The 14,412-nt window shown below is 39.8% G+C and overlaps 2 protein-coding genes across 5 annotated transcripts in view; one reads left to right on the top strand and one right to left on the bottom strand.

The window, feature by feature from the left end:
- Nucleotides 1-5,045, bottom strand: part of mylk4b (myosin light chain kinase family, member 4b) — a 28,661-nt gene extending 23,616 nt beyond the window's left edge. For 3 of the 4 annotated variants that reach the window (XR_006981078.2, XR_006981079.2, XM_017456028.3), the window contains exons 1-2: nucleotides 4,859-5,045; nucleotides 400-625 (exon numbers count right to left, since the gene is read on the bottom strand). Coding sequence is in view for 2 of the 4 variants with exons in the window: in XM_017456028.3 (XP_017311517.1) it covers nucleotides 400-625; nucleotides 4,859-4,905 (273 nt within the window). In the remaining 2 variants the exon portion in view is untranslated. Of the gene's footprint in view, nucleotides 1-399; nucleotides 626-1,937; nucleotides 2,015-4,858 lie in introns of those variants that run through there. The other variant, XM_047151078.2, reaches the window with a different exon arrangement.
- A 4,818-nt stretch (nucleotides 5,046-9,863) lies between these two features.
- On the top strand, nucleotides 9,864-13,796 carry ileu (leukocyte elastase inhibitor). Its single transcript, NM_001200497.1, is given in 7 exon segments — nucleotides 9,864-9,898; nucleotides 10,272-10,460; nucleotides 11,274-11,411; nucleotides 12,294-12,411; nucleotides 12,533-12,675; nucleotides 12,783-12,950; nucleotides 13,309-13,796. Coding segments are annotated over 6 exon segments (1,143 nt in total). The 5' UTR covers nucleotides 9,864-9,898; nucleotides 10,272-10,292; the 3' UTR covers nucleotides 13,717-13,796.
- Nucleotides 13,797-14,412: the final 616 nt, after the last annotated feature.

Raw genomic sequence — 14,412 nt, 5'->3', positions numbered from 1 at the left:
AAAGAAGACAACACTGCGATGGGCAAAAGGATGATTGTATTCATTCATTCATTCATTCATTCATTCACTTCTTCTTCGAGGAAGCTGGAACATATCTCAGGAATACTAGACATAAGATAGTAAGACAGCCTGCAGTGCAGTACAATTACACACTCTCACTCAGATTTAGTAGAGTAGCTGATAAACCCAAATGGACACCGTCAGTACATGAAAAACTCTGCACAGGAGTAATATAAGAGGAAATGTGATATACTGTATGTGTGGAGTGTCCCGAGCAACTGATCTTAGACGTTTAAGGGGAAAATACACACATGTCATGCCATACTATGATAATATTGGGGCTGGTAAGGCCGTAGGTGTAGTTGTAGGTGTCTGACTATTCATATGTGAGAGGAATACCTGCTCTAGACCCTTCAGCTGAACATGTTTGAGCTCCCAGTAGCAGCGCAGAGTCTCCACTCTTTCCAGGTGTCGGAAGAAGTCCATGCGACCAGTGGGTGACCTCCTACCTTCCCCATCCACTGAGACATGGCTGCTCAGATATGCAGGATGTGGCAGAGGTGAGCTCACTGCATCAGAGAGACCACGTTTGCTGTGCTTGCTTTCTGCAGCAGACATGTCTGAGCTGCCAGAAAAGAAGGAAAGAGATGATTATGATGATGATGATGATGATGATGATGATGATGATGATGATGATATTACTGCTGCTGCTGATGCTACTACTATGAAAACAACCAACATGGTTTATGATTTAGTTAATTCATTTATTTTAATTCGTTTATTTCTGTTATTTCTAATTATTTATTTATATTTTCACAGCAGTATTCATTCTGAATATTATTCCGCGTATAAACAAGTGGATGGTTAAAACAATGTATTTATGATAAGGCACATTATTGAACCAGTCGAGAATCATTCATGAATTGCGATTATTATTTTTTAGAAAATACCTATACAGATAGCGTTAGTAATGTTATCTGGATGCAATTCCATTTAATTTAGGAAAAACACCTTCCACCAGCTGAGCTGTGAGTGACCCTCAGGATTAACAGGCACAGGGTGAATTATAATGCTTCATGAGATCAGCTAAATATAGTCTAAGAGGCATTAATCATGGAAACAGTACTTGAGAGATTCTGACCTTCGGTGTTTGAAGAGGACGTGAGAATCTCAGAAACATTTTACTTTTGTTAACTAACAGACAATTTTTTTTTTTCCAGAAGTGATTCAAAAGTGACGCATGTTATAGTCTCCTTGTCTTCTTGGCACTGGCAGTACGGCAAGCACCCACAGTTTTGAACGACCAATAATTCAGTCACATAATAACAACTAGCACAGTCAGACCCTGCTGTCCTTAACGTGCAATGCCAGTGCTGAGAGAAGAGCAGCAAGCAAAGGAGAAAACACAGTATCTGGTAGACAGCAAGGGATCGTCTTAATGCACTGGACTTGGCAAGGAAAATCTGGACCAGTACTGGATCAGGCTGGTTAGTCACCTCACAGATATATATATATATACATCATCGAGAATGGGATCAGTATTCCAGGGTAAGTGTAAGAAATCAGTAGTGAACCACTGCCAGGTAAGAAGTTCTAGACTAGGAATAGATGGAATAGCATCCTCCAGATCATCTTTAGCACACGGATGGATCAGGAGATAGAGCAAACTTGGAGACGAATGAGTCAGCTGATCAAAAGAAAGCAGGAGCGATGGACGAGCCAAGATTGCTTACCAAAATTCTCGCTTAAATAAATACGTATAAAGGTAAGTTCTCACGTACAGTGACTCGCAGCGACAAAGCGACCAGAGACCATTCGTTTTCAACGTAGACAGCAAACACTGGCGGCTAAATGTGGGCGTGTCCAGCCATGCGACAAAGCTGAGAAAAGTTTAACTTTATGCAAATTTGGAGCGACTTGGTGCAGTGACTACTTACGGGAGTGAAGACAGTAGAGCGGCCGTGATTCATGATCCGCCACGCTGCTGAATTTTGCATACAAACGCTCTCCCTCCAGAATGTTTCATTTAAGCGGCAAGAAAATTTGATCTGTTGTCAACACTGGAATGCTAGTAGCACCACCCACTGATAACTGCTGCTATGGCGACCTGTAGTAGGAACGCCTACTGGTAACTTCATAGTGCAGTGACTGGAGACTGCTGTTTGTGTGAACGCACCTGAAATAATATGTACTATAAGTAAAATTCACATTTAAAACGAATGAATATAGAACAGATCATGAGTTAAAGGCCGAGTGCGGTGTTTCTAATTATAGCGTAAGCATATAGTACTTATAGAAGTATAGCATTGCAGGCAAAGTGTCAAAATGTCCTCTTTTACACGCCATTCCCAAGGCACCACCTCACTAAAGGTCACACAGCCACAGTTAATTATCCATGAATGAAGTAACACAATGTTCAAACTCCAAAGTATGGACTAGTCTCAGCGCTCTGGGAGGCTTCCCTAACAGAGTAGTTAATGAATAATGTTCTATTTTCAACCCGTATAATCCTGAATCAACTCCGGCGCCTGAGCTTTAGCAAGATCCACAGCAATGACAAAGATGTTAAGTGGTACTGATCCATTCCCTTAGCAGTTGTTACTAAACGTCAAGAGAGATATCCTGACAAATGTGGTATTTTGGTGCTAACTGGTTGTCAAATTTTTTTTTGAAAAATAATTATTTAATTGAATGGCATTCATAACCACTTTGTATAAAAATGACAGATAATGTTGCGATCATGTAAAAATAAAAAGTTATTTTTTAAAAGAATCTGTGTCTTAGTTATTGATGTGCTTCCCTCTCAGTTATTTTCTTGCACTTATTGTAATATAACCCCCTGAATGTTTGTGCGTCAAGCCATGGGACAGAGTGCTATGTTAATGTGTGTCATTTGAATTTCTTTAACGCAGTATTCAGAGGCTTTGGATTACTCTTGCCACTGTGATCAAAGATAATCGGTCTGTCTGTCAACACTCTCTCTATTTTATAACATGAAAAAAAATCGCTGAGGTGCTGTCACTGTCTGTCTCTCTCTCTCTCTCTCTCTCTCTCTCTCTCTCTCTCTCTCTCTGTCACAAAAATAATTTGGTGGGAGTATGTTTTGTGCAGGTTTACATTTGTGTCATGAAATTAAGTTCAAATACAGTCACAAATTGTGTCACAAAAAAGTGAAAAGCCTTTGCAAAAACACTCCGGAAGAAAAAATGGAATAATTTAACACTATCTCAGTCCTATTCATATAATTGCTTCCACGTATAAAGAATGTGTACCAGTGTGTACAAAGTCCTCTATAATGATTATGAATCTTTATTGGTCACATATACATTACAGCACAGTGAAATTCTTTTCTTTGCATTGCCCAGCATGCCAGGAAGCTGGGGTCAGCCATGATACAGCGCCCCCTGGAGCAGAGAGGGGTAAGGGCCTTGCTCAAGGGCCCAACAGTGGCAGCTTGGCAGTGCTGGGGCTTGAACCCCCGACCTTCTGATCAGTCACTCAGAGACTTAACTGCTAAGCCTCCACTGCCCCAATTAATAAATAATTACAAATGCATTTATAATTGATGTTAATATTACAACTACAGCATTACCTATCTAACAAATAATCACCAATGCATTCATTCCAGCCATCATTAATCCCTGTTTTAGCTGTTCATTTTCACCATCAGTTAAAGTGATTTATATCAGCCGAAGATTAAATGTCAACACGCAGCACGGTCAATAGTGTCAGTAACATAATAGGTTTTTGCTCAGATGTTATTTTGGATTAAAAAATTTTTTAAATATCAAAACAACTAAATCATTACAAAATGATATACGATGCCTCAGGACATAGCAGTGAACATTAATTAGTTTCATATTGAACAAGTAACTCAGTAGGACCGGTATGCAGTCAAAACATTTTAAAATTATGAGCACCATTTCCTCTCCGTTAAGTTTGATTGACAGTTTATACTTGGCAGCATATGGGTGGGCAAAGTTTTGCACCGTGGAGACATAAAAAACTACTTCAAAGCATGCGCTCTATCTATAGCTCAGGGTGTCCCAGACATAAACCAAGCAGAATCCCACCAGAAAATACCAAAATAACAGTCATAAAAAATATATACACATGCACCATATACTGATGTATTAGTAATAAACAATGAAACTTGTTTATGTGACACACTGTAAACTTGTTTATGTTTAATCCAGATCACACTGAATATGAAATCACGATTTGTTCAGCTTAGTACATTCATAGTACCCCCCCCCCCCCCCCCCCAACAATTCTCTCCCTTGATTCAATATCTATAAGAGTTTATCCGGTGAATCAGGTGTGAGAAAACACAGCAGTTGCTTATGACCTTCACACAGATCCGCAGTGTTCGGGGTGACAAATAAGAGTTAATTTCTTCAGGAGTCATTCATTAAAAATGCATCAAGTGCACCACATCCAGAAAGAAGAAAAGAGTATAAGAGAAAGAGAGAGAGAATGTCTCGAATGTCAATCCTGCTGTTCTCTTCTTTCATTATCATCACTCCCACAGCTGAATGCAAATTCCACAGTGTAAAATTACAGGGACCCAGCGTTCCCCTTGGATGAACACACACGGTACATGAACACACATGTAGTAACATGTAAACACACGGGAATCATTTATTCACCAGAAAAGCTTAAGCTAGAGGTAATGTGTGTGTTGATTTTGTAATATATACTGTGTCCGCTGTTAGCTCAAGTTTAATTAGGGTAAGCCTCTGCAGTATGTCCTGATGAAGCAAAATTTAATCTCAGACCCCCGATAGCATCAAGGGCTTCCACAATACTGAGTATAAAACCTGACTCACCACACTCACTCCGTTTTTTTTTTACTTACACTTGATATTTAGCACTGTTTAAAATCTTCTCCTCTTTTCCTCCCATCTCCTTCAACACCTTTTCTAATTTGGATTCGACCTTTCCCTTCTCCCTGTTCGTCAAAGAGTGTGTTGTCCTCAGTCTGAGCAGACTCAGAGGTGAGTATTAGAGTGACCATACACTCAATAACACAAGGCTGAATTAGTTGCATGTCGGGGGAGATGTGGGGGGTGGGGGTGGGGGTGGGGGGGTTGGAGGAGGGAGGAGTGTAAGGGCATTTGGAATTTCAGCAGCATGTGTTCTTTTGTGTGTGCGTGTGTGTGTGTGTGACAGTACGTTCTTAGAAAGATAGAGAGAAACAGATCCAAGTAGAACATTTACCTAGCCAAGAAGAATTATCCAAGAAGACCTTAAGAAACCCTTTTTTCCTAAGTGTGAAAAGCAGTTTAACCTTAAAACCAGAAGGACATTTCATTTGAGCCGAGCTGGTTGTCTCTCATAAACTACTTTAACATCTTTTCTTTTTCCAGTCCATCTCTGCTTTTCTCTGTAAAAGTGTATATATATATATATATATATATATATATATATAATTTGTGTTATTTGTATAAGTATATGTGTTGCAGTTGCCTGTAATTATTTTGTTTGTGCTTTTTACTATACCTACCAAATATACTACCAAAATATAAGATATCTTTCTTACTAATATTGCTACTTGTATATATATATGTAAGTATGTGTGTGTGTGCATATATAAATAAATATATATATATATATATATATATATATATATATATATATATATATATATATATATAATGTAAGTATGTGTGTGTGTATGTGTATATATATATATATATATATATATATATATATATATATATATATATATATATATATATTAGTAGCTATGAAATGTAAATAAACTAAAACAAATCAAGTAAATCCTGTAAGAAAAGAAAAAGAAAATAACGGCCCTGTGCTTCTACGTCGAAGCACTGCCTGAACACTGTATTTGAATGTGTACATATATTTTTTAAAAGAACGTATACTCTGTAAGCTCTTTCCACTGTTGCCCTAATGCGCCCATTCAGAGCAGATAAACACATGAAAACTACTTGAATTGGTTGCTTGCCAGCCGACGGACACAGATCCAGCAGATGACGTGCGGTGTGTGAGGTGCTGAAATGGTAAAACCCTGCTGGTATGATGAACTTATTTTGGGTTTAATCTGACTTCTAAATGCTGCTGTCTGTGTGTAACACAAGTATGGTCGTGTCTCTGTAGCTATCTGGCTGTCTTTATTTATGTTCTTATTTAAAGACTTCCTCTGATTTTGCTGTTCCTCAGGGAACAAGTTATCTTTGTTGCTTCTGTACTATAGCTTTATCTCTTGTGCCATCTTGATGAACTTTAAGTTTGTTCACTAGGCGTTAGATTACATCTGCTAACTCTTAATATGTGTTTTGCAAAACATATAGTGGAAGAACAAGTACAAGAACAAAGAAATATTCTTTCCAAGCAGACCATTTGGTGTTGCTTAATGCACGTTACACAACTCCAAACACTAAGTGTCCATTAGTCACTACTAGGATTGTGATATAAAGTAAGGAATAAAACACGGCAGGGAAATAAAGAGTGTCATGGGAAAATAATTCTGCTTATACCACAACAATTTGTCAAAGCCAACATGTTTAAATTTTCTCATGAACAACAACACATAATAATATACATTATGTTAATTATGTTAATTAACATACATAATGTTAATTAATAGTTACATTTAATCTTGTGGAACATCCATGAAACATCCTGTTATCATTTATGTTATAAAAGCTAAAAAAAAAACAGACATTCCGTCTGTGGTATCACAGCAAACCAGTGACTACGTTTCCCATCCTGCACTGTGGCCTACAAACATGGCCGCCATGGAACACTCGTTCATTCTACTCGTATTCACAGCACTCACAACCACAGTATCAAGAGACTGTTTGAACTCAGTGACTTTGTGAAGTATTGAGTGTTATCACCGCACCAGGCGTTTGTACCCTGTGTCCTCATTTTGTTTCACGGTCATTGATCTTGCTTCTTGTTTCTCGTTCTCGATTCTTGCCTTGCCCAGTCCATGCCTGTTTACAGATCGCCTGACCCAGTGTCTGCTTTCGACCACGCTATCGTCTCATGATTTGGATTTGTCTGCCTGCCTCTCTGTATTAAAAGCTCTTATCTGCACTTGCATCCGTCCTCACCTACATGACGTTAATCTTGTGACACCCTCACCAGATGATTAGTTATGTTCATTTCTTACTGTGTGTAGATTATATGTGCATTGCATGTGAATATAGAAGTAATCAGAATATCATACGTGGCAGCCTTCAGTGCGCCCGTCTCCTCCTCTCTTGTTTCTTGTGACAGTAGGAATATCACGAAACACATTAATAAAGAAACAGCAGTTTCATATGTAAATAAATGTGTTTTAATAATGTGTAGATACTTGTGAATGCACATGTACACATGTGGAAACCCCCGCAGCACGGGGGGAACATGCAAACTCCACACACACACACACACAGGGCCACGGTGGGAATCGAACCCCCGACCCTGGAGGCGTGAGGCGAACGTGTTAACCACTAAGCATTGAAATGTTTAGTTATTATTTTACTGTTCTTATACAGTGGTGCTTGAAAGTTTATGAACCCTTTAGAATTCTTCACTGTAACAATTTTATGTCCTGAAGTGACAAGATAAAATATAGTAAATTTTTTTAATGAATTAAAAATGTCAAATTATGGCATTATGCTGATATTTCAAATTGTGACGTAGATGTTTATGGAAGTAATATCTGGACTTCTGAAATAGGTGATCAAGAATCATTCATTTTAAGTGCTCAGGCTGCAAGAGGTGATTTTAACAGCAATTTTGCATTTAAGGCGTCCCTGATGCTGATTCAAGAACGAATCATTTATTCATCTTCGGTAACCATTTTATCCTGGTCAGGGTCGCGGTGGATCTAACCCTAACCCAATTCTGAGAACAATGGGTGCAAGGCAGGAATGCACTCTGAATGGGATTCTAGTTCATCACAGGCGACTCAACACTGAATCAACACACTTAAATACATAAATGTTCATTCAATGTCATTTTGCTACACTGTGAATCATTGTTTCCTTAAGTGTGTAAAAGCAAGCAAGGAAAACAACAATCCTCAGGTTATGCAGGTCCACTGATCACTGTTGATGAAGTCTGCAGAGAGTTATAGTGAGTAGGCATTGACCAACCGTAGCTGGATAAACTGTTAATGCTGACATTTCTTAATAGGTTTACGTAAGAACTGACTCTTACACAAATATATTGATGTAAAATAGTTTATTTAACCAGTATGTGTCATCCATCCATTCACACAGGGTCGCAGGGAGCATGGAGCCTATCCCAGGGAACTCAGGACACAAGGTAGGGGACACCCTGGACGGGGTACTAACCCCTCACAGGGCACAACTGCACACACATTCACACGTTACGGACAATTTAGAAATGCCAATCAGCCTACAACTCAGGTTTTCAGACTCGGGGAGGAAACCGGAGTATCCAGAGAAAATCCCAGAAGCACAGGGAGAACTCGCAAACTCCGTGCACACAGGGTGGGGTGGGATTCGAACCCCCAACCCCAGAAGTCCAAGGTAACCATGCTACCATGCCCCCACTACCTGTGCAAAGCATGATATGTAACAAGTAGGCACTATATTGTAACAGTTCATACATAACACATAAAAACACAAGTCAAGAGAAGGACAAAATTGCAACAGAGTACAAGCCATAATCATGAGTAATGCAGGTCATCAGTCACACTGGCAGGAAAAGAGAACACACCCGGATAGATACACACACAAGTAGAGTTCAGTGGGTGTTTCTTGAGTGGAACAGAGATCTCTCACAGAAGCCTTTTAGACAGAAAGCACTATCCAGATATACAGTGATAAGACTAGACTAATTTAATCAGTTGAAGCACTGGTCATTGAATAGCCGAATATCACTTAAAGAGTCAAAGGATCAATAGGCAAAGGGTTTCAAATATCTTTTTTATCACCACTTTAGCCCACTCTTTTTTTTTTTTTTTTTACTTTTAATAATATGAGTGTTGGTTTATTGTTGGTTTTTCTATCTGAACAAAAAGAAAATAAGTGGTTTTACCCGTGCCTGACAATAACCATCCCATAAAGTACACATGGGCCAGGCCACTCCTGGTCTCCTGCACTTCTTCTTCACATAATACTTTACATATCACTATCGAAATATTGCACTGGCTGTATTTACATTAAAAGATTTTGCCAACCTGAATGAATTCATTATGAGTGCAGAATCCAGATGAACGGGTTATATACAGTGTATCCTGAACTGAGCACTCTATGGAAAATCTTAATTTATTCAAGTAATCTGAGCCGATATTATGTCTACGCATGGAGTGATGTTTCAGTGGCACAGTGGATAGCATTCAATCCTCACAGTGCCAGGGTCCCAGGTTTGATCCTGAGCTTGGTTTACAGTCAATGTGGAGTCTCTGTGCATGTTAGGTGGTATATTGGCTGAAATAAATTGCCCCTATGTGTTAATGAGTGTGTGCATGGTGCCCTGCAAGAGACTGGCATCCCATCCAAAGTGTATGACAGCCTGGTATAGGTTCCTGGGATAGGTTCTAAATCCACCACGAACCCTGATCAGTTCACCCCGGTCAGCCAAGAACAGGACTGAGAGGCTTCAAACTGGGCATGTAAAGATTTAAAACAAAACAAGCCAAAAAAACCCAACCTACTGTGTACGCTAAGAATAAACAGCAGTAAGACTGTTTTCTGTGTCAGTGACATAAACATGCTGCACTACAGCAGTTCTTTTATCTTCTTGTTTGAATTTCCCCTCCACTGATGCTCCTCCCATATATTCATATCCCGTATATCACCCTCCTCTGTCTCGCTTCCCTAGCACTACTTCCTGGGCGTCACCACACTGCTTTAACACAGCCGGTGGAGTCACTGCTGTATTCTCACTGTTCACACAGCTTCCACATGTGAGTATCTCCAAATCCAGATCTCTTGACATTTCTACTTTACATTAATTTAGTAATATACAGCCGACGTTGGACAGGATTTGTATAATGTAAACTTCCACTCTTCCGCATTTCACTTGAATAAGCAAAGACTGAGTGTATATACTTCCTGTGAAGTGCAGCTTAGCCTGTTATTTTGAGCAAGAATGTTCCATCCAGCTGTTGAATAACATTCTGTATGTGAAAGCAATGCAGCTGGATAGACAGCTTTGAAATCTGTTTTTTTTTTTTTTAAAATCTTTTTTCCTACATGAAGTTTCCTGATTTTAAAACCGAATATACACGGATTTCGGTATTCTGTGCTATTCAAATAACTGTATATGTTTTGAATTAGAGTTATATCAATACATCAAAGATGGAGAGTTTGAGCCGTGCTAATAGTGCCTTCGCGCTGGACCTGTATCGGGCCATAAGCGCTGAGAACCCGGATGGAAACCTGTTCTTTTCCCCGCTGAGCGTCAGCGCCGCACTCAGTATGGTCTACTTAGGAGCCCGAGGAACCACTGCTGATGAAATGGCTAAGGTATGAGAGTTTATCTTAAACACATACAGGACAAAAACCCAGGGCGGCAACGTGTGCACAAAATGTCAAAATTGTGACTGTATGGGAATTAATAAGGTTTTGTGCGATGGTGAATGATTATTATTCTTGGTCAAATCCCCAAATTATGTTTACCTGTTGGATCATATGAACGGTTGATGAATGAATGATGCGTGAAATACCCGTTAAAATGCGGTGTACTTGCACATCCTGTGTCTCCTGAGGTCAGTGCCTCAGTGGATAAGATGGTGATTTACTGTTCAGAAGGTCATGAGTTCAAATCCCAGGACTGTCAAGCTACCACTGTGCCCTTAAGCCCTTAAATGCTCAGTTGTCTAAATTAAGTTGCTCTGGATATGGGCGTCTGCCAAAATGCCATGAATGTAAATGTATCTGTGATCAGTCAGTATCATAAAGTGTGCATGTGGCTGATAAATTACATAATAGACAACCCTAACTGTGCAAACCCACAGACATAAAGTTTATAGCTTCACGACGAACTTTAGACTCACACAGTGTTTACACTGTCATATCCAGGGTGTTTCTCGGTGAGAATAACGAGACCACACCTGTTCAGACACTCAGTGAACCATGTCACGTTACTCCATCTTCAGCATTACATTCTCTTGAGGATGTAAACCTTTCAAATGTAATCTTTAAGCACCTTTCATTAACATAGCATTGCAGGGTTTTTCTTTTTTTTAACGAATGCCTGAGGTGTATTTAAGGCGTATGAAGGAATAGTGACACATACTGTAGGTGAACTCTCATTTATGGTTCTGTTGTTCATTGCAGGTTTTGTCGTTCAGTTCGATCCCTGATGTTCACACCCATTTCAAGACCCTCAACTCTGCAATTAACAGCCCCAAAGCCTCCTACATCCTCCGACTGGCCAACAGGCTTTATGGAGAGAAGACTTTCAGTTTCTCATCTGTAAGACTTCCAAAACTCTTCCTGTATTTTGCTTTGTTTTGTTACAAATATATGAGTAGGATCTCTGATGTGTGAATAATGGATAAAATTAGGTCCTAGAGGTTCGACAATTTTTAACATACTGTGTCAAAAAATATGCAGGTGGCACACAATATGCAGCGCTATGTTGTTCTGCAACCCAAAATGGTTTCCTCCATCTCTGTTAGCACTCTTCCAAGCCAGACTTCCAGCTCCCACTAGAGAATCTAATGGACATTTTTTTTCCTTCGCTGTACCTAGCCAGTCATTTAACTGACATTGCAAGCAACTATCCACATTTCTCAGCGACACTCATTTATTTTTGATTTAAAAAAGTAAAACTAGTTACTATTATTTTTATAAAAAGAATGGAAAATGGCTTGTTTTTGAAAATCGCACAATAAACTAACCAGTGCCTGGGTCTCTTACCTCGTGGATCAGGCCCTAAGTGGACCCCCCCCCCCCCCCCACCATCTTGAAAAAATTTACAGCTGAAAAAATCTGCCCATTGTGCAGCAACTAGATCAGTGGATCCTCATGACCATGTTGCAGGGATGCAAACTTCAGTTCTCCCATTGACCGGAACAGTCTTGGGGCTCAAATCTTCACCGATTCCAGACCCCAGAAAGTTGCCACTCTGCCCCAAGTTCATCCTGTCTCGGACAGACGCATGATCCAAAATATTGACCCCACCTTTCAGAACAAAGAGTTTACTTTTTCAGAAAAAAGAAAACCGCTTCTGTCCTATTCTACATCTGGGAGGAATTAATTGGTTCATAAAAGTCCCGGTCCTCCCCGAGAATATCTGATAGAGATTGTGCAGGGGAAATATGTCTCCTGATTCTGTTGTGCCTTTTGTTGCAGGAATATGTAAGCTCCACTCTGAAGTTGTATCAAGCTGACATGCAGGCGGTAGACTTCATTGGGGCATCAGAAGAGTCACGGAAGCTCATCAACCACTGGGTGGAGGAGAAGACTGAGGGTAAGAACCAAATCCTTTTAGACATAAATATTATCTCAAAATCTACAGCATAAAGCACATGACACAACAGCTGCGTTTAAGACCACCAAGTCTTAAATGTTGTGTTTGATTTTGGGTTCAGGTAAAATCAAAGATATTCTGCAGTCAGGGACGGTCACAGCGATGACTCGACTTGCCTTGGTGAATGCTATTTATTTCAAGGGAAAATGGAAGAATGTGTTTAATACTGAACACACTAAAGAGATGCCCTTCAAGATAAATCAGGTGGACGTCACACAGTACACATTCACATTCTAGTACTTCAGTCTTCATAATACAGGTTCTCTGTATAGTTTACCTATTGCTCACTACTGTTTGCGCTCGTTTATTAGAATGAGACAAAACCAGTGCAGATGATGTACCAGACAAAGAAATTCCTCTTCAACTACGTTGATGAGTACAGGCTGCAGGTGCTGGATTTACCATATGTGGAGGAGGAACTCAGTATGGTGGTGCTTTTGCCTCAGGAGTCTGAGGATGGCTCAGACCCCCTTCAGAAGGTCAGCACAAACTTCCTCAAGATTTTATCTTTATGATCTGCAGATAAAAAATATATATTTATAAAAGGCCATTTTACATCTACTAGAAATTAAACTGCCTATTAGCATGCACAATCCCATAAACACTGGATTGGATTGTATCTGGGCTGCTGTCTGACAGGAAGCCAGTTATCTGCTAGTTGCTGGCTGACCTGCTCAAGCATTTCGTTATTCCATTTTATGTCTTGGTCTTATTGGTGCGTTAGCTCTTTTGTCTCGTATGACACTCCCCTGATTTGTATGGCACTAAATTATCCTTATACCAATATTCATAGTCTCACTAGTACCTGACCGTGTCGGTGTGTTTGTTGCTTAACAGCTGGAGTGTGAACTAACGGTGGACAAACTGCTTGAGTGGACAAACCAAGAAAAGATGGACAGGTGGACCGATATCATCGTCCATCTGCCAAAATTCAAGCTGGAAGAGCAGTACTCTTTGAAAGATATTCTGAATAAGATGGGCATGAGCTCTTTGTTCCAGGCCAGTGCTGCCGATCTGACGGGCATGAGTAGCAAAGGAGGCCTTTTTGTGTCGTCGGTAACCCACAAAGCTTTTGTGGAGGTAAATGAGGAAGGCACAGAGGCAGCAGCAGCCACAGCTGTAATGGTTAACTTTTGTATGGCACGAGAGGAGCATTTCATGGCAGACCACCCCTTCCTCTTCTTCATCAGACACAACCCCACTAAAAGCATCCTCTTCTTTGGGAAGTACAGAGGCCCACAGTAGAGATATACTGTACAATGCCATGAAAAATAAACCTTGTTTGAAAGTGTTTATCAATAAAAGAAAATTGATAATACCCACAACAAAATGTGTTAAATGTGCTCTGAATTTTAGAGAGGTCACTTTTGGATAATGTGCGCTGCCTTTATATGTTCTGACTATGTTCTCTCATTACAGAAACAGAAAGAACATAATGAACCTGTTGAAATGTAAACATACAATAAATGATTTGAACAGAATGCTTGTTGTACAATTACTACAAGCTTAGTGAAGGTCTCAAAGACTTTTTTCTTCATCAATTTAGCTCTTTTTTTAAAAAATATATCTTTGTTTACGCTTACAAATATGGGCATTTTTGTTCCTATTCATAAATGACTGTCTACTTAACCCCCCACCTTTCGCTGTATGCTTGTCCAGTTAATCAGATTCTCCCAGCAATATGTGCCAGAGTTATTTATAAACGTAAAATAAACATTAATCAAGACCTAGTAGACAGTGGGCAGTGTGTTATTGGTTGTCTGGTTAAGCTCGCTCTCCACGCCATCCCAGACTCACAGTTTAGCTTCACAAGGAGAAGAAGAAGCAGAAACAAACTGTTTTTTTGGGACCAATTTCAAATGCGTTCCGCAGTCCATGAGATACGGGTTGTATATCTTGTCACTGTACTTCCGGTAGCATTGACCAGTGGTTTTCAAAGTG

Source organism: Ictalurus punctatus, chromosome 25 (genome assembly GCF_001660625.3).
Source record: "Ictalurus punctatus breed USDA103 chromosome 25, Coco_2.0, whole genome shotgun sequence".
NCBI lineage: Eukaryota > Metazoa > Chordata > Actinopteri > Siluriformes > Ictaluridae > Ictalurus > Ictalurus punctatus.
Note: the sequence above shows the minus strand (reverse complement) of the source record. Positions and strands in the feature narration are given on the sequence as shown.